The sequence below is a fragment of the Episyrphus balteatus genome, chromosome 1 (assembly GCF_945859705.1).
Source record: "Episyrphus balteatus chromosome 1, idEpiBalt1.1, whole genome shotgun sequence".
In the NCBI taxonomy this organism is placed as follows: domain Eukaryota; kingdom Metazoa; phylum Arthropoda; class Insecta; order Diptera; family Syrphidae; genus Episyrphus; species Episyrphus balteatus.
Genome location: NC_079134.1, coordinates 62,942,940 through 62,968,270, shown reverse-complemented (window position 1 = coordinate 62,968,270; position 25,331 = coordinate 62,942,940). Strand labels below are relative to the sequence as shown.

Genomic DNA, 25,331 nt, shown 5'->3' with positions numbered 1-25,331 from the left:
TTAACTTATTCGAAGTTGAATCTGACGTCTAGCTAAAAAGCCCAGTAGGTATGTAGGCGAATCTGTCAAATCCAAATCTGACACCTCCTCCTTTGATGAATATGACAAATACAAATTTTATATTTAATAAAACATGGGTTTTAAATTAATTTTCGTATGAATTTATTAGCTTAATTGTTGCTGACTGTTTAAAGACTCTTGTTAAATTGATTTGTTCAAAAAACAACTTTATAGTTCCCAAAAATGTTTTCTAATAGAAAAACAAATGTCAAGTCATCAAAGTGGACATTTTGACGTTTGAGCACTTCTTCCCTTCAAGCAAACGAGTCCAACCTCGGTCCAAATCGGCTCCGAAGTAAGTCCGAGCTTGACTACGAAACGGGTTCCAAGGTGGCTCAAATTAGTATGGAAATTATAATCACCGCGGAGCCGATTGCATATGTATTGGTGTGGTGAAAATCTCCCCTCCGAGAAAACGGAGCCGAAGTAGTATCCGAGTGGGAACTGCGAAAACCTAGCACAAAAGGGAACAAAAAAAGGAATGACGTTTCGAATTTGCGACCAAAAAAAGATCAAAATTTTTATTTTTTTTTTTCACTGATATTGTTTTATTTTAACTTTCACAAACAAAATGTTTACACTTATTTTCTGGAGATACAGCATAGAGGCCAGCGGTTGGAGTTGATTTCACAAATTTATTTGTTGACTGTGTTCGTGGGTGGTGGTGGCGTCAGGTTGCAGGAAAAGATGATTTCAAACGAAAATACACAAAATTACTAATTAATAAAATTGCTGCGGAAGCATAAACTTTTCCATTTTATTTAAAATAATTAAATAAAACAAAGTGACACGACACGCCAGTCTTTGCACAACAAAAATAAAATGACGCTTTGTTATTCTGTTGCCTTTGTCTTTCCTTCTTCAATTTTTCTATTCGCACTTTTCACCACACGTTTATCTTCGATTTTGTGTTCATACACAAAAAGTTTATTATGTGTGAGTAAAACGGCGTGTCCAAATGGAGAAATCAAACAGAACTCCGTTTTCATGCTTGAAGGGTTGCTTAAAAGGTCGTGTGTGAATTGCGTTAAATAGTTAACCCCGTGTAAAATTTTGGAAGCCATTGAGGTGAATAAAAAAAATTTAGCTGTATGGCTTATTGTTTAACATTTCTCTGCCTCTTTTCTGCCATGATACTCCTTTTTAATAAAAAAAGACAAAACAAAACCAACTGCAAAAAAAATTTAACCCAAATCTAACTAGGTCCCAAAGCCCATCAAATTTTGAACAGGTGAAAATTTTTTATTCACCTCAATAGTGTCAAAAATTTTACACGGTGTTAACTATTTAATGCAATTCAGGTAATACGCATTCAGTGTCAGCTATTACCCGAAGCCTCAAGACTCTTTTTTCGAATTTTCTTTTGATAATCATTCTGTGAGGCGCGTACTATTACACGTTGCCTCTTTAGTCAAGGACTCCAATTTGACAACTGAAAGCAGTTGTGTTCTCTGACGCTGTGCTGGACTGTTCTAGGCAGAAAAGTACAGCTTTTTGCTGTTAATTGAGTTTTTTTTTCTGTGCTGAACTGTTCTAGTTTGCTTTTCATTGACAAATCTAGAACAGTTTAGAACAGGATTTTCTTTTCTTGCTATTGAGTCAGATCAGGTTAGAATAGATTCGTAAGAAGTGTTTAAATCAAAACTGTCATTTTTTGTTTTTGTTTTGATTTAATTGTTCGAAAAATTCTCGGGTGCTCGAGGTTTTTATAACAAATAATAGAAAAAACAAGGGAGAAACGAAAAACAAAAAGTTCATATAATTTGCAATGTGGTTGTTTTTTTTATTTTGACAACTGACGTTTAAATGGCTGTTCTAACTTGTTCTGACGTTTCTAGCAAAACTGTGTGTCCTGTCCTGTTCTGATCTAGAAAAATGCTCGGTGAACACAACTAAAAAGAAATGAAAGGGAATGGGCACGTTCAAACTAGGGATGTTGCGAACATCCGCATCCGCAAATGCGGGACATCTGCATGAAGTGGGACATCCGCATCCGCAACAATCAATGCGGGTTTTCATGCGAATGCAGATGCAAAGAAGTTGAGACAAGAAAGAAGTTGGCGGAGCCAGCGCATTGCGCGTACTACCCAAGGGAGTCACACCGAGTAATGGTCTGAGATTGATTTTTTTATGCAAAACACAGAAAAAAAATGCAAAAGTCTTAATTTGTATAGTCCGTTTGCACTAGAGCCCAAATTAGATATAATTTTGCAAATTATCTCATTTCAAATTGTATAGGAAATTTTAAGAATTTCGAATTAGAACTGAACTAATTTGCGAAATTATCAAGTTTGGGATGAAAACTATAAATAGAGACCTTTCTTTCCGGACAAAAGAAAAGGGCCCGTGTCAATGAAGTCTTTAACGTTAATTTCTACCCACTCCACAAGGCAGTTTTCTTAAGGAACAATTATTTAGAAGCGCGGGCTTAATTAACCAAAATCTTTGTAACCGACTTGATGCAGCGAAGGTGGCGATATTACTTTTTATTGAGTTTAATAAACCTCTTTTCAATTTCTCTCACTAAACACAATTAATAAAAATGTTTTTTATACAATTATATCATTATTTTAGTTCATTTATATTAATTTTGTATATAAGATCTTAAACATTCGCATCCGCATCTGCAGATGTTACTCTTAAAAACCCGCATCCGCATCTGCATCCGCGGATGTGAAAAATCAACATCCGCAACATCCTTAGTTCAAACACCAATCGGATAGGATATCTGGGATACCCGTATCTGGAATATATTTTTGAACGAAAAGCTATCCAGATAGCTTGCCAAAGCAGCAATAAACGCGCGAATAGAAAGCAAAATAAAAAATAGTCAAATGTTTATGAGCTGATCATTTGGATACCTGAGGTATACTAAAAATTCTCGGATACCTTCAGATTATTTTTTTGACAGAAAATGGTTCGTTTCCTTCAAGCAAACGTGTCAACCCTCGTTCCGAATCCGCTCCGCCTGAGTCCGACCTCGACTACGAAACGGTTCCGACGGCTGCTCAATTTAGTATGGAAATTATAATCACTGCGGAGCCGATTTTATATGTATTGTTTTTTTCACCACGATTTCTCCGACTTTGCGTTCATACACAGAAAGTTGCAAGTGTGTGAGTGCAACCCCGTTTTTCTCGTTTTGAGGTCGTAGTGTCTTTTCTAAACTCAGTTTTCTTGCTTGAAATGTTCCCTTCAAGCAAACGAGTCCGACCTCGGTCCGAATCGGCTTTGAAAGGAGTCCGACCTCGACTACGAAACGGGTCCCACGGCTGCTCAAATTAGTATGGAATTTAAAATCATCGCGAAGCATATGTATTGTGAGGGGGAAATTCACCACTCAGAGAAAACGGAGCCCGAAGCGGAGCGGAAAGGAAAAAAATGGCGCTTGACATTTGGAAGCATTTGCAAACAAAACAGAACAGGAATTATTTTCTTTTTCTTGAATTTTTTTATTGTTTTTTTTTTTAACACAAAATTTTATGTTGTTGTATTTGTTGATACAGCGGCTGGAGAATTTGCATCATTGAAGAATAGTGTAGCTATTGTGCGTTGTGGGAAGTTTAGGTTAGGGTGAAAATTCTCGGCTAGCGTCTCATTATTGAACTCCTTGAAAAACAACAAAATGATAAATTATTAATTATAAAATCCCAGAAGCACGTTAAGCAATTCTTACCCTTTTTTGAAATAAAATTTTCCATATTAATAAAACAATGTATTTAGTTTTAGCACGTCGCACGAACCGACCACCGACGAGATACTGCAACAAACAACAAATAATAACAGAATGACGCATTATAATTTGTCTTTGTCTTTCCTACGTTCGTTTTCCTTTTCTCACTTTTTCACCACGATTCTCCTTCGACTTTGTGTTCATACACAAAAAGTTGCAAGTGTGTGAGTGCAACCTCGTTTTTCGCGTTTTGAGGTGGGAGTGTCTTTTCTGAGCTCCGTTCCTCGCTTGAAGGGTAAACTACAAAATAGTTACGATTTGTAACTATTTGGTAGCTGAACATCGTTCCTAAACTCGTTTTGAAGTGCCAAATAGTTACAAATCCTAACTTTTTCCAACTCACCTCCATGATATGAGTTGAACACTCATGAGATTGTTGATGTGTCCAAGTGGATGTTTTGTTTACAAAACGAAGACAAAGATTTTTTTCTTTTGAAATAACCGAGAGCATCTCAGATCAACCACTAGAGTGCGACACTCACTAATCCGCAGCCAACTTAATATTCTACATAATATTTCTATAAAATGACATTCATTCGTCTTTTGCCTTCAGCCAGCCACATACCTTTTCTTTTGTTAGCTTCATGTAACTTTTAATTTAATTTGGTAATAAAGATTTATTTTATAATTTAATCAAGTAAAGATTTTAATTCGATTAGTCGACACGCAACTAAAATTTTGTGATGCGAGAGAATTTATTTTGATTAAAAAAACATGATTTTTTGTTACAATTGTGCAAATAAAAGTATATTTTTTATTTGTTTTTGTGTTGAACTTAGGGCCAGTTGTACAAATTGAGGGTTAACCCACGGATCAGCTGAACTCGAGTTAAATCTTGATCCAGGTTCAACTTTGAGTGGGTTGTACAGTTCTGGATCAAGTGAGAGTCAGCTGAACCGCAGATCAGGTTTATATACAAAAAATTTTTTGAATATATTGTAACGATGAATTACTGAACTTCTTTTAAGATAAAAGTCTGAACACACTACCTACAACTGCAAAGGTAGAAATGTGAACGGACCTTCAGTAATTAAGAAACTACCCTCTGAACACATCCCAAAATATCCCATTGAACACATCCCAAAATATCCCACTAGACTGGAAGTATGAAGCGCCCCTCCTGGAAAGGAAGTTTCGAGAAGCAAAGACGAGAACCTTCGAAGACATTCTCGAATCTCGAAATTCCGGTATAAAAGGGCAGCGTAGACACCGACCGGACACAGTTTAATCTTGAAAGTGAAAGAGTACAGTACAAAGTGAAATAAAGTGTAAGATACTCAGGATCTGCACCGGCCTGCACTTCGACCGACAGCGGCGGAAATACTACAGGAACGAACATCTCTACTCCGAAGTCAACATGATGCCACTGGGCAAATACCTAGTTCTCTCGGCGAAGAGACTAGTGAGGAACACCATCGACCACCCGAATCGGCTAATGAGAAGGATGACCACAGAACAACGACATCCAGAGCCAAGATACCTCAGAGTGATGAAAACTCTAGATGACAACATACTCATGGACAACGAGGAGGCAGTCTCGTTCTACGCTGACACTGGGTCAGCCTTCTACCTCGGCTAAACACCACTCCCCCCAACCTACACCAAAACCACCATTGACAACCAGGAATGAACACCCTGAGAATGATAAAGTCAGCCGACTTTTAATTTAAATTTTTTTGACATGTACTTTATTATTTATAAATTGTTAACCTTAAGACGCTGTATAACGTTAGGCCCCCTATGTGCCAACAAATGTAAAATTATCATAAGTATATCATATTAGTTATAAGTCAAAATTGTATATATATGTCGGTAAGCAGTTTAAGGTGGTTTCGTGGATCAGTAATACAGTTTATCCCGGGGAGTAGATTCCTGCCCAACTAGCACAACAGTTTCTATGAATTGAAATATCGCCAGTTATGGACTCTCTTAAAGAGTTCGATTAAAAAAACAAATATTAATTTTGTTTTCTTTGTTGTTTTTTATTATATCTTTTCTTTATTATTTTAAACATTATCTTTTTTACAATTTATTTTATTTATATTATTTCAAAGAAGATAGGCCGCTGTCTTTTAGCTAGGCTGCACCTATCAGCGATATAATATGAAATAAAGTGTTGTGAAGTAAAAGTGCTCGCGTTTTGAAAAGTTAAAATTGGTAAAACACTAAATCAGTTAAGTTTGACTGAGCTGAAGGCGGAATTAACTAAGCGAGGTCTTCCTACTGCTGGATCGAAAAATGATCTCATTATTCGTCTACAGGATTATTTAACCCAGAAAAACGAAGACTTGGATACATTTCAATTCGAGGTTGAAATGATAGAAGAACGAGTAAGTACTAGTTCCGATATGTCATCCATCATGGCTATTCTCCTTGCAAAATTTGAAGAACAGAAAGAACAAATTGAGACACAACGCAAGGAACAGAGAGAACAATTAGAAAAACAACGCAATGAACAAAGAGAACAAATGGATCAACAACGAACAGAGCAAAAGAGTGAACAACAGAATCTTCTCGAAAAATTAGATGAACAGATAAACATCATCCAAGGTAAGCTTGACGCGATCGAGAACAAGTTCGTTGCTATTGATGCTTCCATCAAATGCGTTGAAAATCAATCTCAAGAAAAGTTCGAGAAAGTTGAAGAAAAACTCGAGAAAGTAGAAGGAAAGTTCGAGAAAGTAGATGACAAATTTGAAAAAAAATGGAAGTTAAAATGCAAAGTATTACTGAGGAACTTGACAAGGTTCGGATCCGGATTAAGATCCGGATTAAGATCCGAGAAAGTTCTGGTGAGTACCTAAAGAAGAAGGAAATGCATCCACCAACATTTGATGGACAAAGTTCTTGGTCGATCTACAAGAAACAGTTTGAGGCAGCTGCCACAACAAATGGCTGGGATGACGAAGACAAATGTATAGCGCTGACTCTTGCTCTTAGAGGTCCTGCTGCTGAGTTGTTACAAACTTTACCACCAGAAAAGAATGGTAACTTTAACGCTCTTGTCCAGGCCATTGAAAAACGCTTTGGAGATGGCCATATGCAGGAAGTCTTCCGCGTCCAACTCAATACAAGAGTCCAGAAAAGAGGAGAAACTCTGCAACAACTCCAAGCTGATATTGAAAGGTTAGCTCATCTGGCATATCCGACAGCAGGAGACGACATTATCAATCAGTTTGCAACAGAAGCCTTTGTACGTGCTGTATCTGATATAAATCTTCAGCGAGCAATTCGAACAGCTGGAAACGTTCCCTTCCTGAAGCATTAGCGTTTGCACTGACTATGGAAGCAGCAGAACAGGCTTCTCAAGGCGTTCATCGGGTAAGAGAAGTTGCAGTGGAGGAATGCTCTTGTCAAAAACTCGCATTCCAAAAAAACCAGCGAGACGGAGCTGCTCGATGCTGGAACTGTAACAAGACAGGACATCTCCAGCGGCAGTGCAGATTGCCACCAAGAAGAACTGCTTGCGAACACTGTGGAAACAGGAATATTGCCCAACAACAGGTAAGCGATACAACCAACACTCATGCTCAGCTTGATTTCCACTCGGGGAAACGAGTAAGAACCAACTTAGAGGGGCAGAAGCTGGTTTCTGGTATCGATGGCCCCAGAACCACCAAGTCTCACAGACTAAACGAGACAACAAAAGTCTGACAGTGGAGGCGACCATAAACAACAAACAACACGTGGCTACAATTGACACCGGTGCCACCGCCTCTATTGTACGAAGAGACTTGGTGAAGATGACATGGCTACATAACACCAACAGCTGCCGTCTGAAGACCGCCACAGGAGAAGCAGCAAGGGTGTACGGTGAAATTCGTCTTACGATCCGTATGGCAGAACTAGAGTTTTCACATGTGACGAGTGCATCATTGGAATCGACTTCATGAAGGACCATGGAACCATTTTGGATATAGGTAACCAAGTCCTGAAATACAGAAATGTGGATTTCCCAATGGTCTATGGCAACGAAATTCCAACAACAATTAGAACTGTCATCAAAGAAGACATGTGCCTGCCTCCTTCTTCAGAAGTGTTTGTGTGGACGAAACTAAAGGGGAATATTGGAAGCCATCAATACCTCATTATTGAGCCAGAAGTTGGGCAAAGTTCCCAAAACGTCATCATCGGGAAGACTCTTGTGGCACCAAAGAACAACATGGTACCTGTACGGATACTTAACATCAAACCGTACCCAATCAAGCTTAAGAAAGGAGAAGTTGTTGGGCAATGCGAATCTGTGTCCGCAATAACTAAGATCAACGAGACGGACATACAGATGACTATGAACTCGGAGAAACTAAAGACTCAAATTCTTAAATCAGACAACTTGAGTCAACATCAGCTAAATGTTGCGGGAAGGCTTCTTCACGAATATGCTGATATCTTCTCTTCACCCAGCGCAGCGGGCAGTCCGCCCGAACACAACTGGTGCAGCATCGAATCGATACAGGAGATGCTAGGCCGATTCGTCAACCAGCAAGACGTCTCCCCTTGGCCAAACAAGGTGAAGTTGAAGAAATGATATCGACAATGAAGAAAGATGGGCTGATCGAAAATTCCAAAAGCCCTTGGGCATCACCGATAGTTCTCGTCAAAAAGAAAGATGGAAGCACTCGATTTTGTGTCGACTACCGCAGGCTCAATGATGTGACGAAGAAAGACAGCTACCCACTGCCAAGAATCGGCGATACTCTAGATGCAATGGAAGGAGCACACATGCCGTTTGGGCTATGTAATGCCCCAGCTACTTTTGAGCGCTTGATGGAGTGCGTTTTGAATGGATTAACCTGGAAATCTTGCCTAGTCTATTTGGATGATGTCATCGTTTACGGAAAAACATTTGATGACCATTGTGAAAACCTAAAAGCTGTATTCCAAAGGCTACGAGAAGCACATCTTAAGTTGAATCCAAAGAAATGTGCACTTTTCAAGACCGAGGTTAAATATTTGGGGCATATCATCTCATCCCAAGGAGTGAAGACTGATCCTGAAAAAGTTGACATTGTGAAGAACTGGCCAACCCCTCAGGACAAGCATCAACTTCGGAGTTTCCTCGGTCTGGCAACGTACTATCGACGATTTGTGAAGGATTTTGCGAGAATCGCCAAAAGCTTGCACCAACTTACGGTGAAGGGTAAACCCTTTAAATGGTCAGGTGAGTGTGAGAAAAGCTTTCATTAACTGAAGCTGCGGTTATGTCAAGCTCCTGTGCTGGCCTATCCGACTCCAGGCAAACAATTCATCATTGACGCAGATGCAAGTAATGTTGGAGTTGGTGCTGTTTTATCGCAAGTTCATGACGGAGAAGAAAAGGTCGTTGCCTATTTCAGCAAGGTACTCTCGAAACAAGAAAGAAACTATTGCGTGACCAGAAGGGAACTTCTAGCACTAGTATTGGCAACAAAGCACTTCCATAAGTACATATATGGACAGAAGTTCCTTCTTCGCACAGATCATGGTGCACTAAATTGGCTTTTGAACTTCAAAAATTCAGAGGGTCAAGTAGCAAGATGGATTGAGATACTTCCGACGTATAAATGTCAGATTCAACATCGAAGAGGAAAGCTGCATTCAAATGCAGACGCATTATCTCGGCGCCCGTGCAAGCAAGACTGCAAGCATTGCACACGACTAGAAGAAAAGGAAGTTGTCGCTGTTAGAAGAACGAGAGCTGATCCCATTTGCGGCTGGAGTAATGAAGAACTCAGAATGGCCCAACAGGAAGATTCGGACATCGAACCCATCCTTGCATGGAAGGAACATCAAGAGAAACCAGAATGGGCCGACATCTCCGACCGAAGCCCCACTCTAAAAGCATATTGGGCACAATGGGACTCACTTCATGTGCAAGAAGGGCTACTCAGGCGTAAGTGGGAATCCGCAGATGGTAAATCCTATGCAATGCAGCTAGTCGTACCTCAGTCAAAGGTAAATGATGTTCTCCGAGAGATGCACGGTGGAATTTCTGGAGGCCATTTAGGCATCAACAAGACGCTGGAAAAGCTACGACAGCAATTCTACTGGTTACGTATGAGAGAAGACGTTGAAAAGTGGTGCCGAAAATGTGATACTTGTGCCGCTAGCAAAGGACCAGCTAGAAAAATCCAAAGCAAGATGCAGCAGTACAATGTGGGTGCACCTTTTGAGAGAATTGCAATAGACGTAGCAGGTCCTTTTCCCGAAACCAACAACGGAAATCGATACATCCTTGTAGTGATGGACTACTTCAGCAAATGGCCTGAGGCATTTGCCATTCCAAACCAGGAAACCAAAACAGTTGTGGATAAGATTGTCTTTCATTGGGTGAGCAGGTTCGGAGTACCCATGGAACTTCATTCCGACCAAGGAAGGAACTTCGAATCTAAGATCTGTCAAGAGGTTTGCTCACTCCTTGGCATCAAGAAGACGCGAACAACACCGCTTCATCCACAATCTGATGGGATGGTTGAGCGATTTAACAGGACACTTAAGGAACACCTGTCAAAAGTAGTCAATGATAATCAACGAGACTGGGACCGACATATTCCATTATTCTTGATGGCTTATAGAAGTCCAACACATAGTTCTACTGGACATACACCGTCGGAAGTCCTATTTGGTTCAACAATACGCCTGCCAAGTGAGATAAAATTTGGAAGTGTTCCGAACGAGCCACATGAAATGGATGAGTACGTAGATAACCTGAAAGGAACACTGGCTGACATTCACCAACGGACAAGGACGAATATAAAAGCGTCTAGTGACAGGATGAAAACAAGATATGACGCACGAGCGACAGCAACAGGGTTTCAAGAAGGAGAACTTGTGTAGTTTTACAATCCCCACCGACAAAAGGGACTATCACCGAAGCTACAACAAAACTGGGAAGGCCCTTACACAGTAATAACCAGAATTAACGACATGGTTTACCGTATACAAAGAGGGGTAAGAAGCAAACTAAAGGTAGTTCATTGTGACCGTTTACATCGTTATAATGGTGAAAGAAGCAATGGAGTTGTTCGGGACGAACAATCCTAAGAGGGGGGCAATGAAACGATGAATTACTGAACTACTTTTAAGATAAAAGTCTGAACACACTACCTACTACTGCAAAGGTAGAAATGTGAACGGACCTTTAATAATTAAGAAACTACCCTCTGAACACATCCCAAAATATCCCACTAGACTGGAAGTATGAAGCGCCGCTCCTGGAAAGGAAGTTTCGAGAAGCAAAGACGAGAGCCTTCGAGGACGTTCTCGAATCTCGAAATTCCGGTATAAAAGGGCAGCGTAGGCACCGACCGGACACAGTTTAATCTTGAAAGTGAAAGAGTATAAAGTGAAATAAAGTGTTGCAAATTGTTAGTAGTAAATAAAGTGATTTAAAAGTGTGTTTGTTTGAGCGAATAATAAAAGTAAATTGAGTTGAAATAAAGTGTGTTCTTATTTGAACGGAAATATAAGTGGAAATTAAATAAGTTTTATTGTGAACCCGGAATAAAACATTACAATATATACCTAATGTCACTGTCAGTTGTCCTTATTTTATAAAGCACAAGTTCGAGAAAATGTATCGTATTGTGATTTGGAACAAAATACACAAATAATGTATAGTAATATTTTAGTGAAACTAGTTGTTTACCACTTCTAATGTCAGCCGGACTATTCATTTAATGGGCTGATGAGGAAGAGGAGGATTCTTGGTAGGTTGTTTTATTTATGTTTTATTTATTGTTGTTTTTTTTTTGTGAAGAATATTGTATCCATTTATAAAATAAATAAATAAATAAATAAAAAAGTATTAAAAATCAATTAAAGTGGCTGTGTTATTATTGTTTTATTTATTATTTACCTACATCAAAAACACATCCAAAACAAATAAAAAAAAGCACCCCAATCATTTTGGAAAACCACATAATTTCCACGAGCTTTTACCTGAACTGTCAAAGAATTCAGATTAAAGTGAGAAAGCAAAATTTTGTTCACTTTAAATCACCTGATCCATGGCTGAACCACTGCTAACCCACCAATACGGTGGGTAACTTCTGATCGTGGTTCAGCTGTGGGTTAAGACCTGAACCTCGATTGTACAACACTGCAAATGAGTTGAACCGAGTTCAAACGTTAATCCGAGGATGAACCACGCTTGTACACCTGGCCCATTAATTTTTCATGAACATGTTCAACGACTCCTTCATATAGGTAATAAAAAAACAAATAAAAGTATTTTTAAAACAATTTTTTTTATGATTTTTAGGCTTTATTTGGGCTTTAATGATCTTTATTTTTTGATGCAATTAATGAAATGAAACACTAGTTCATCTTTTTGTTACCCTATGTTTCGCCGGTTTCTTTCCAGCTTCCTCAGGGGATTTTTTATTTAACTAATATAACCAAAAATACAATTACAAGTTAGATTGATAAGGAGAAGGAGCATATTTAAATGTTGTCAAAATCAGCCATATGTGTGTTGTCAATCATGTGTTGTGAGAGTGCTGTGGATGGTCTCTTTTTCCTAATATCAGCTTCATGCTCTGATATTCTTACAGCTAATTTTCTTTTTGTTGTTCCTATGTATACCATGTTACATGTGTTTTTGTTGTTGCCTTTGTAGGGAATTTGGTAAACAACATTGTGTTGCTCTGTTTTTTCTATTTTTGGTTTTGTGTTAGTGAGTATTCTGTTGAGTGTATAGTTAAGGCCCCAACCCATAGAATCCGTTGCGTCCGTTCCGTCAATCCATCCGTTGAAGTTGAAGGATGGGACAGAAAGGGGTGACCCATAGAATACGTCGTATGACGGATTTCTTTTTGACAGCTCACTTAAAATTCCAAGGTGTGTTCGATATTTTATCGCTGAATGTGCACTAAGGAAGTTCTGATGGAAGAAATTTTTAACTATTATTGTTGTTCTTTTTTTTAATAAAATAAAATGCGCGACTAGATTTCCTGTAGGTACTTGCTCTTCAGTTAAAAACAATTTTTTATAACAAATTATGAGTTGTAGGTATAACTTTGGCATAGTAAAATTGAACTCTACAACAGAATTTGAGTATTTAATTGATATAATTTATAAGATATATCATTAAATGTTACTTTTATTAAATTTTCTTCACAAATATACAATTTAAGTTCACAATTCATAAAACCGGAGAAGAAAAGAACACAGTTCTTAGTTCTGAAATTCCCCGGTGTGCACTCAGAAACAGAAAATCGAACTGATCTATTGTTGACAACCAATGTCAAAGGATACGACGGATGAAAAAGTAGAAAGTTGGGCAACTTCTTCCGTCGAATCCGTCCATCCCCGTCCGATCCGTCGCTTATGGGTCGCTTCCCATAAGAACGTGTATATTTTATCGAGCTGTCAGTTGAAAACTTCGACGGAACGGACGAAACGGGTTCTATGGGTTGGGCCCTTAACTTGTAATTGTATTTTTGGTTATATTAGTTGAATACAAAATCCCCTGAATAAGCTGGAAAGAAACGTAGGGTAACAAAAAGATGAATTAGTGTTTCATTAATTGCATCCAAAAATAAAGATCATTAAAGCCCAAATAAAACCTAAAAAATTAAATTTCAATCATATGATCAAAAATTCACATATAATTTTTTTTATGGTTTGACAGTTTTGTAAAAAATCTAACAATTCCTAACAATGACACATCAACAATTACCCCCTTCAAGCAAGAAAACTGAGTTCAGAAAAGACACTCCGACCTCAAAACGAGAAAAACGGATTTGCACTCACACACTTGCAACTTTTTGTGTATGAGCACAAAGTCGAAGGAGAAATCGTGGTGAAAAAACCAATACATATAAAATCGGCTCCGCGGTGATTATCATGCCTATTACCGAAGACGCAGAAGTACTGCGCCTGGAATGAGAGTCACTTTCGTTAGATTTCCTATTACTGAACTCGCCGGTGCGGAAGTGATGGAATGACATTTGACATATCGCTGCCTCAAAACTATAATGTTCTATGTTTCAAAAAAATGTTTCGTGAAAATCGACTACAAAGTTTGGAGTATCAGAATTTCACCCTTTATTTATGTATTTTTGCATGAAAATAGAAAATTAACTACCGTAGCTGGATAATCTATCAATTCAAATGCTAAAATTTCTTTTTTGATGCTGGAAATCTGTTTAATTAACGTTTTTCTGTTTTGACATAGAACATTTATTTGATTTCCTTGCATTTCGAGTTGATTTTTTTGTTCTATCTTCGACATACAACATTATAGTAATGAGTATGGTATATGAAAATAACCAACTTACAGTCAAGACAAACAATATTTTTGGAGTAATTATATTGCTTTTTAAGCTTTTTGTTGTTTTTTTTTAATTAAAAACCATAAATTTAATGAAGTGCATCATGCCCAACCCAGCTAACATTTCAACTTCGGTTAAGGTATTACAAAAGCTACATTTCAGCTTCTTTTAAACTTTAGTAAGGTTGTTGGGCATGGAAAAAGGAGAACGTTATACAAGTTGGACTCTCTATAAGGATCTTAAACGAAGCTTTACCGAAGCTCTACCGAAGCTTTGAGATTTGACAGATAGCTTCGGAAGAGCTTGTATAGCTCTTTAATACAGGTCTTATCGAAATTTAAAAAAAAAAAAAACAACTACAAAAACAAAAAAGAATTCTTTTTTAACTGGTTTTAAATCATGAATTTTATCTTTTGATCTGATATTATATATAACATTCTATTAGTTTTTAGTATATCTATTAATAATAATTTTAAAAGTATATAATTTTTTTACCACACACAGGAATCGAACTCCGTATCTGCTTGGTGGTAGTCCACCACTCTACCCGCTCGGCCATCCTAGTATATTCATTAATGAAATCAAAAACTTAATCAGTTCAAATAGCAAAAAAATGTCCGAGCTAAATTATTCAATGTCAAAATCAAAAAGTGTCCGAGCTAGATTATTTAATATCAAAACCAAAAATCAAATACAAAACTTGGTCATTTCTGTAAGGCTTCTATAAATTCATTAAACAGGCTTATAAGAAAAACAAGCTTTCTTCGTTTAAGTTTCTTTAACAGTATTTAAACAACTTATTAGAAGTTAGAACCTGCGAGATTTCAATTTACAAAAGCTGCTGTGCTAGTTGGGAAGCAAGTTCAAAGATTTCAAATTAGTATTTACCAAGAGATTACACAGCAATTATTTAAATAAACATTCAAGTGAAACTTGCTTACAAACTATTGCTGATTACTGTCAGTAACTTTTTCAAAAAAGCCATAATCGACTTGCCGCATGACCTTTCAATATTGCTTTAAAGGATTTTATTTTGGAGTCCGGCAGCTAATTTTTAAATGTAAAATGTTCTATGTAACTTAATAAAAGTAGTCATTTTTGTATGGGGTTCAAATGAGGCAAATTGTTCTATGTCAACTAAGAACTTTATAGTACTGAGTATAAGCCATTATATCCGAAAATTGAATATTTGTTTTGGCCATAAATATTGTATTAAGCCAAAAATGTGGACACGGTGTTGCAGCCATTGAAAAGACGAAAATTTTGATATAAAAAAGTAATTTTTTTCCATTTCTTTGACATAGAACATTAAGGCTTGGCCACACCGGAGGGTACGCGGTAGAGGTACGGGTAACGGTACGGGTACTTGTATGAAAAAAATTCCAAACTGACACATGAACGTTCGGGTGTGGAATTTTTTAATACAAATATCGTTGCCGCTACCCGTACCGCTACCGCGTACCCTCCGGTGTGGCCAAGCCTTTATAGTTTTGAGGCAGCGATATGTCGGTAAGCAGTTTAGGGTGGTTTCGTGGATCGGTAATACAGTTTATCCCGGGGAGTAGATTCCCGCCCAACTAGCACAACAGTTTCTATAAATTGAAATCTAGCAGGTTCTACTTTGTATACAGCTTGTATTGAGCTTGCTTCAGAATTTAATTGCTTATAGAAGTTCGGACTTGTTTAACAACTTCTAATAAGTTGATTAAATACTAATAAAGAAACTTAAACGAAGAAAGCTTGTTTTTCTTATTAGCCTGTTTAATGAATTTATGGAAGCTTTACAGAAATTACCAAGTTTTGTATTTGATTTTTGGTTTTGATATTAAATAATCTAGCTCGGACACTTTTTGGTTTTGACATTGAATAATTTAGCTCGGACATTTTGTCGCTATTTGAACTGATTAAGTTTTTGATTTCATTAATGAATATACTAGGATGGCCGAGTGGGTAGAGTGGTGGACAAGCAGATACGAAGTTCGATTCCTAGGTGTGGTAAAAAAAATTATATACTTTTATAATTATTATTAATAGATATACTAAAAACTAATGGAATGTTTATATAATATCAGATCAAAAGATAAAATTCATGATTTAAAACCAGTTAAAAAAGACTTCTTTTTTTTTTGTAGTTTTTTTTTAAATTTCGATAAGACATGTATTAAAGAGCTATACAAGCTCTTCCGAAGCTATCTGTCAAATCTCAACGCTTCGGTAGAGCTTCGGTAAAGCTTCGTTTAAGATCCTTATAGAGGGTCAAATTTGTATAACGTTCTCCTTTTTCCATGCCCAAAAACCTTACTAAAGTTTAAAAGAAGCTGAAATGTAGCTTTTGTAATACCTTAACCGAAGCTGAAATGTTAGTTGGCCCAACTAGCACAACAGCTTCTTTTAATTGAAATCTCGCAGGATCTACTTTTTATACAGCTTGTATTGAGCTTGCTTCAGAATTTAACTGCGTATAGAAGTTCGGACTTGTTTATAAACTTCTAATAAGTTGTTTAAATACTGTTAAAGAAACTTAAACGAAGAAAGCTTCTTTTTTTGGATAAGCCTGTTTAATGAATTTATAGAAGCTTTACAGAAATTACCAAGTTTTGTATTTGATTTTTGGTTTTGATATTAAATAATCTAGCTCGGATACTTTTTGGTTTTGACATTGAACAATTTAGATCGGACATTTTTTTAAGACGTGTATAGACATGTATTAAAGAGCTATACAAGCTCTTAAGAAGCTATCTGTCAAATCTCAAAGCTTCGGTAGAGCTTCGGTAAAGCTTCATTTAAGATCCTTCTAGAGGGTCAAACTTGTATAACGTTCTCCTTTTTCCATGCCCAACAACCTTACTAAAGTTTAAAAGAAGCTGAAATGTAGCTTTTGTAATACCTTAACCGAAGCTGAAATGTTAGTTGAGAACACTGGCGTACGAAATTTTTCAGTCTTGGTATTTTTTGTTTATGCTTAGAACCTTGTTTAAATGGTCTTAGATATTGATTAAATTCGAATTCAAATCGCAACCAACCAATCAAATCAATTCTGAGGAAAACAAACGCGTACATGCATAATACACACCATGGAATGGAAAATTTAATTTTTTAATTGAACTGAAAATTGTATTTGCATTGTACTGAAATGGGTGCAATTGTATTGAAATATAGTTTTCATACGAGAAATTAATTTAAAATTTAATCAAATATAACATATTTGCAAAAACTCTTAAGTTTTCTACATTTCGTAATTTTTTGCGTAAAAGAGTATTTTTTATTTTATTTCGGTAAAAAATATTTATGGGAAAAAGTTATTCACATAAAATTGTTTATAATTAATAAACTAACATTATACAAACAACGACACGAGACACGACGCGACCAAACACTTCAACAAAAAATAACAAAATGACGCTTTGGCTCTTGTTGGCCTTGTCTTTCTTTTTCTTTTCTCATTTTTCACCACGATTCTCGTTCGACTTTGTGTTCATGTTCATACACAAAAAGTTGCAAGTGTGTGAGTGCAAGCCCGATTTTCGTGGTCTGAGGTCGGAGTTTCTTTGTTGAACTCAGTTTTCTTGCTTGAAGGGGAGTTTTTTCTAATGATCATACCTTCTCTTTTTATACCATGGCGGATACATAGGTATCTTGGATAGGGTATCTGTGCGTACGTGAACGCACCCGATCATATCCTCTAAAGGACTTTGCACATGAGCTACGAACTACGAACTGCGAACTGTGGATGGTCGCATATTTTGACATATCTTTCACATGACAATTCGCAGACAGCGTTGAATTGTCAATTGGGTTCATGTTCTCCGCAGCCATGACCAGAATAGAAAACCAAAACAAGAGTAATTTTGAGGTTAAGTCGCGCGCGAACAATTTATTCGTTGTAGTGTGGATGGTATGTGGAACGCGAATAGAGTTTGACAATTCGTAGCAACCAAACTGCAATTCGTAACTACCAAATTGTTTTTACAATTTTTTCTTATTTTAGCAAACAAAATGCAAATTTTAGTATTCTAACATTAGTATCAATTGGTTTCTTATAATTTGAATCATTTTTTGTTTGAAATTGAGTCGTAGAAATGTGTTAAATCTCGTTTGTTCGTCCATTCGTTCATTCGTTGGTCGCTCTCATGTGCAAAGTCCTTAAGCCATTGAATAAGAAGTACAGGAAGGGGTGTTTATCCAAATAAGTGAAGCCGCTTTTTATTAGTGTGAGTTGTACAGATGCACATGTTTTGGTAAAGGGTCGGGGTGCATTTATATCATCAAGATTAGCTGATGTCGTTTTCCAAAATTATGGGAGTGAATCACTCCTTTTTTGTGCAATTTTGGAATTTGTTCACGACTAATTTGACAAGTGGAGTGATTTGACGTTTACTTTGCATGTGTTTGTAATACTAAATAATAATAAGTAAAATAATAACACAATCTTTTAAATTCACTTTTATTGATTTTTTACAATACTTTGTTGATTCTTTTTATAAATAAATATAATTTTCTTCATAAAAAAATTAAAACAACCACCCAAGAATTTGACAAGTAGTCCATGAAGTAAAATGTAGAAGTATTGGTTGTCACTCCTTCAAAATTTTGGGAGTGAAGAATTCACTCCAAAAATTAACTCCTTTTTCAATTTTGGAATTTGAAATCACTCCTTTCGGAGTGATTATATAGCTAGGAGTGTCACTCCTTGAATTTTGGAAAACGACATGAAACATTTTCGGTCAATAGCCGTTTTTTATTATCACTTGATCCATATAGATCATTAATTAAAATGTATTACAACAACTACATGAGATCTTGCTTTTCATCAGGATCACGAATCGTGATCTTGCTTTTCATCAGGATCATGAATCGTGATCTTGCAAGATCTCATGTAGTTGTTGTAATACATTTTAATTAATAATCTAAATGGATCAAGTGATAATAAAAAACGGCTAATGATTGCATCGCTTTGTCATCACCAATAAGAGTAAGTTCGCCCATGGAAAACGAGCTCGAAATTTGACAGATATATAAAATTTATTTTTTTTTTTATTTTTTTGTGGCTTCACTCGCCAACTCTAGCTATAGATGTGATATATACCCCTTCCTGTACTTCTTAAGGCTTAACTACATACACCACTTTTTGAAAAAGTACAAAAGTTTTTTTTTTTTTTTTTTTTTTGACGGGAGGAAATCTTCAAAAGACACTTGGCAGTATTCGACACCAAGTAGTGTGGGACTCTTAACCACTAAAACCACCTCTTTATCAGGACCAATCTTGAGAGATCGACATAAGATTTTTCTTTCTTAACTTTGTAAAATCACTTTGGGGGAAGTTTAAACTTTTAATACTTTCCCATGTCTTTTTAGACCATAAGCTCATGAGGCTTGGTTCTTCTTAATCTTCGAACATGGTTTCTTGTATTCAAGACGGACACCATTTCAGAATTGGTATGACTTTGCAGTCTCTGATTATGCGATACAGCGTATTTTTTAACAACTTCTGTAACCGTTTCTATTTGTAAGTCACGATGTAGATCGCTATTTCTTATGTACCAAGGTGCATTAACTATCTATTCCACGAAGGACTTTGTTTTGGAATTTTTGGATGATTTCGATATTTGTTTTCTTTGTACAGCCCCATTATTGGATACCATAGGTCCAAACAGGCTTTAGTACTTGATTATACAGCATTATTTTGTTTTGGGTTGATAAATCAGAGTTGTTACCAAGTAACCAGTACATTTTTCTATATTTCAAGTTTAGTTCTGCTCTTTTCTTTTTGATGTGCTCTTTCCACTTTAGCTTTGCATCCAAAGTCATTCCAAGGTATTTGGCCGTATTGGCGTAAGGTACAGCTTGATTATTAATGAATATTGGAATATTGTTTATCTTTTTATTTGTAAAGTTTATATGTGAAGATTTTGTTTCATTGAGCTTGATACGCCATTTTTCGGTCCAATCTCTGACTGTGTCGACGGCATATTGCAGCTTTACTGCTCCCCTAGAGACACATTTGTCGGGTACCAAAATTGCGGTATCATCTGCAAAAGTAGCCATTATGGTGTGATTCCCAACTGGGATATTCCTTGTGTATAGTAAATACAGGGTAGGACCTAGGACACTTCCTCGTGGTACACCGGCTTCTATTTTCTTCAATTCCGAATATTCTTGATCGTACCTTACTCTAAACAATCGGTCTGAGATGTACGATTTTAATATTTCATAGTACTGTCTGGGAAGATCCCTTTGCAGTTTGTACTCAAGTCCCTCATGCCAAACCTTGTCAAAGGCTTGAGCAACATCTAAGAAAATAGCTGAACAGACTTGTTTTTCTTCTAATGCTTTTTCTATTACATCCGTTATTCTATGAACTTGGTCTATCGTGGAATGTTTATTTCTAAAGCCAAACTGATGATTTGGGATTAACCTTCTTTCTTCTATAATTTTGCTAAGTCTCTTCAGAAGCAGTTTTTCAAAAACTTTTGCCATAATTGGTATAAGCGAAATTGGTCTGTAAGACGTCACTTCTGTAGGTGGCTTACATTGCTTGGGTATGACAATAACTTCAGCAATTTTCCAATGGTGTGGGACATACCGTTTCTTAAGGCATGCATTTATTATATATTGGAGTTTTATGAAGGCTTTCAAAGGCATTTCTTTCATAACCTGAGCAGTAATAAGATCGTAACCTGGTGATTTTTTATTTGATAGTTGATGTAAACACATACTTTTTATTTCTTTTAATCTTACAATTGGTATTTCACTTTCATCTATCTTATCAACAAGCTGTAAGCTATTTTCAGCCGCGTTTGCTGGGTATGGCTTAAAAACATTCGCAAGATGCTCCGCGAAAAGGTTAGCTTTTTCTTTTGGGTTACCGATCCATTTCCCATCTTGAGATTTCAAGGGAGAGTTTAGTAACTGCGGTCTTTTCAGGCGCTTGGCTGCTTTCCATAGCGAAAAATCGGTTGAAGCATCAGTCGTTAAATTCTTTAGGAATGTACTGAGTGAATCGTTTTTGAATTTATAAATTTGTTTTTTAAGATTGTTGCTTATACGGTTAAACGTTGTTTTATCATCTGGAAATCTACAGCCATATTTATAAAAGAATCTTAAAGGTTGTTTAACTTTAAACCACCTCTAAATAGGTCTTAAGTACAAAATGTGTATTTATAAAGAATTTACACATTTAAGCAACGTTGCTTAACGATTGCTTAACTTAAACGCAATTCACTACGTTTAGAGCTTGCTTAGAGCCATTTTAAGAATGATTTGACCACATATGAATTATTATTAAGATCGTGAGCTCAGTATCATACTATTAATTTATCTAGGGTTTTGATGTGAAGACTACATTTTGTTTTGAAATTAAATTATTCCCTAAAAGGAGCTTGTATTTTAAATTGAAACTAAAGAATTGAAAAATATTAGTAAAAAAGAATTAAAATGGTTAGTAAAAATCAACTCCCTCTTTTGGCTTTGATCTGCGTATTTTATTGAGGAACCCGACGACGTAAGCAAAATCATCGTCAACGAACTAATCAGTGTTTTTATTTGCAGTCAAATTTATGAATAGGTATTTGTTTACAAATACATACTTACAAAATGTCAAAAACCACGTGATGTTTCTAAAATGTAGTAGTATTTTGTACTAGATTAGTTAATTTCCCCTCATTTTTTGACACTACTATCGTTTAGTTAATCATCTGTGGGAAATCAATTATAAATCCAAATTTAAGCAAAGTTGCTTAAAGGCGAATTAAATATTTAAGCAAGCTTAACTAAACAACCATTGAGAACCCTATAGCCGTATTTATTAGATTTGCTTAAATTGGTTCTGAATGGTTGTTTAGTTAAGCTTGCTTAAATATTTAATTCGCCTTTAAGCAACGTTGCTTAAATATGGATTTATAATTGATTTCCCACAGATGATTAACTAAACGATAGTAGTGTCAAAAAATGAGGGGAAATTAACTAATCTAGTACAAAATACTACTACATTTTAGAAACATCACGTGGTTTTTGACATTTTGTACGTATGTATTTGTAAACAAATACCTATTCATAAATTTGACTGCAAATAAAAACACTGATTAGTTCGTTGACGATGATACTGCTTACGTCGTCGGGTTCCTCAATAAAATACGCAGATCAAAGCCAAAAGAGGGAGTTGATTTTTACTAACCATTCTAATTCTTTTTTATTAATATTTTTCAATTCTTTAGTTTCAATTTAAAATACAAGCTCCTTTTAGGGAATAATTTAATTTCAAAACAAAATGTAGTCTTCACATCAAAACCCTAGATAAATTAATAGCATGATACTGAGCTCACGATCTTAATAATAATTCATATGTGGTCAAATCATTTTTAAAATGGCTCTAAGCAAGCTCTAAACGTGGTGAATGGCGTTTAAGTTAAGCAATCGTTAAGCAACGTTGCTTAAATGTGTAAATTCTTTATAAATACACATTTTGTACTTAAGACCTATTTAGAGGTGGTTTAAAGTTAAACAACCTTTAAGATTCTTTTATAAATATGGCTGCTAGTATTTTGCCATTTAGTAAAGTACAAAAGTGAAAATATTTTTTTTCTGGCTTGTGCAATTGTTTTATGAAAAAGAGTATACAAATTATTTTATAGACCAAAAAATAAGCTTTCTGCATAATTTGTTTTAATTTTCCAGCCCGAAAAACTATGCAAAAATGAATTTGAAAATTTTCACTTTTGTACTTTTTCACTTTTTGAGCCAATGTAGTTAAGCCTTTATTCTAAGACTTAAGGCTTAACTACATACACCACTTTTTGAAAAAGTACAAAAGTGAAAATATTTTTTTTCTCGCTAGCGCAATTTTTTTGTGAAAAAGAGTATACAAATTGTTTTTTAGACCAAAAAATAAGCTTTCTGCATCATTAGTTTTAATTTTCCAGCCCGAAAAACTACACAAAAATGCATTTGAAAATTTTTACTTTTGTACTTTTTCACTTTTTGAGCCAATGTAGTTATAATTTTATTCTATGTCTAAAGGCTTGGCCACACCGGAGGGTACGCGGCAGCGGTACGGGTAGCGGCAACGATATTTGTATTAAAAAAATTCCACACCCGAACGTTGATGTGTCAGTTTGGAATTTTTTCCATACAAATACCCGTACCGTTACCTGTACCTCTACCGCGTACCCTCCGGTGTGGCCAAGCCTTAAGACTTTTCCTCAGAATTGAAATGTCAAAGTTTTTTTTCTGTTTTATTTTTTTTCTTCGTCACTGACGTTTGGCTTAAAAGCCCAATAAAAACAATATTCGGTTACATTACCTAAATATTTATCAAAACAAAAAAAAACTAAGTTATTGGATTAATAAATTTTGAATATTTATTCTGAAAATGTGATAAAACTGATCTCTATCGTTGTGTAAATGGAAACAATTAAAGAAATTGAATGTACAATTGGCCGTGAAAACGACGAACCTCCATCTACAGATACTCTTACTAAACACATTGTGAAAAGTCACAATCAACCCGGTTCTGTATGTGGTATTGGAAAAACAAAATGTTTTATCCCCAATCCGATTACGCCGAATTGTAATTCGGTATCACATAAAAAATATTCAAAAAAAATAATTAAGGCTAAGAAACTATTCTGGAAATTTAAATTTACTATGCTTCTTCAATATAGTAGGGAATGCTTGGGCTTTATTGCCCTTATTCTTACCACGTATGCAACTTTGCTTAACAAGTAAGTATGCTTTATCAAACTTTTGTGATTCTAACAACTTTTTTCTAGAGAGCCAGTGATAGGTGGAACAAAATCTCCTAAACCTATATTTTTCTCAGATTCAATAGTCCAAGAATGGCCTTATGGTAATTTGGTTGATGTCCAATCGAAAGTAGCAGCATCGGAGCTGTCACTTATATACTTTTATGCTCCTTGGTGTGCAGAAAGCTTACTTGCAAAGAAAGTATATACATCCGTTGCTAATGTATATAGCGGAGAGGTAAATATTCAAAAACATGGGTGGGCTCGTCAAGCGTTTTTTGTACCTCCTTTTTTAACCAGAGTTATTTCCTCTGTGTTCGATGTTCGCTCTGAACGCACCCTGAACAACTCTTGGTATTTTGTCAGATCGCGGAACTCAGAGTTATCAAAATCAAATCCGCTGCTGTCCTTGAAAAAAAAAAATTGCTTGAAGTTCGAATATAAAGCTAGAATCCTTGGGTGGCGGGCGCCGCAGGCATATGTCGTTTTCGATTGGTTTCACTCAAGGATTTACTCATTCTTAAATGGAATGAAATAGTTCAAATCGCTTCCACTCAATTCTGTTTTTTGTGTTTGTGTTAGTAGTTATTGGGCACGTTCAAACAGTTAACATAAAGCTATCGGATAGCTTTTTGTTGTTGTAAACAATGTTAAAAATTAGCAAAGAAACGAACCATTTTCTGTCAAAAAATAATCTGAAGGTATCCGAGAATTTCTGGTATACCTCACGTATCCGATTGATCAGCTGATAAACACTTGGCCTTTTTTAATTTTGATTACTTTTTGCGCGACTATTAAGCTTGAAAATAAAATAAATTTGCAAGAAATATAGTTAAATCGATTGTGCAAGTACTATGTAACAATAAAAAAAAGGAATTTGCTCAAAAGAATCAATTTTCTTTTTTCATATTTTTTTGTTGCTGCTTTGGCAAGCTATCTGCATAGCTTTTCGTCCAAAAAGATATTCCAGATACGGGTATCCCAGATAGCCTATCCGATAGGTCTTTGAACGTGCCCATTCTGTGAAATTTTAAATGTCAAATATAAATTAATTTGTTTTCTTTCAAACGAAATATTATACATTTATTTTCAAAAACGGTATTATTCAACAAATAAATGGGACAGTTGGTTTGTAGAATATTTTAAGTAAGTATATAATGCGTTTATTTGTTTAATTACAGAAGAAATTTTGAAGAAAACCCAAAAAAATAGTGATTGGGTGCGTTCACGTACCGATCCAAGGGTATCTGGATACCTTTGTGTTTTTGTAATCCCATATAAAATCTCAGCTGATCGTAAACATGTGTTGACAAGCAAAAAAATCCAAAGGTATCCTAAAAATTTCTGGATTCTCGAGTATCTTATGGGAGATTTGAAGAACAGCTGATTCGTGTTCACAAACGTATCGGATACTTAGGTATCTTGGATAGGGTATCTGTGCGTACGTGAACGCACCCATTGAGTGATTATTTTGACTTTTGAATAAGCATGTATTAGTGCTTCTTTATTTAATTCTGATTTTAAATCAAGAAGAGAATTTCT

General features: G+C 35.9%; 1 protein-coding gene across 5 annotated transcripts in view; it reads left to right on the top strand.

Annotated features, from left to right (window-relative positions):
• Positions 1 to 23,294: 23,294 nt before the first annotated feature.
• LOC129907895 (thioredoxin domain-containing protein 11) overlaps positions 23,295 to 25,331 on the top strand; it is a 164,356-nt gene continuing 162,319 nt past the window's right edge. For 3 of the 5 annotated variants that reach the window (XM_055984380.1, XM_055984381.1, XM_055984379.1), the window contains exons 1-2: positions 23,296 to 23,768; positions 23,817 to 24,027. In XM_055984380.1, the coding sequence (XP_055840355.1) occupies positions 23,449 to 23,768; positions 23,817 to 24,027 (531 nt within the window). In that variant the 5' untranslated portion in view covers positions 23,296 to 23,448. Of the gene's footprint in view, positions 23,769 to 23,816; positions 24,028 to 25,331 lie in introns of all 5 variants that reach the window. The other 2 variants (XM_055984382.1, XM_055984383.1) reach the window with 2 other exon arrangements.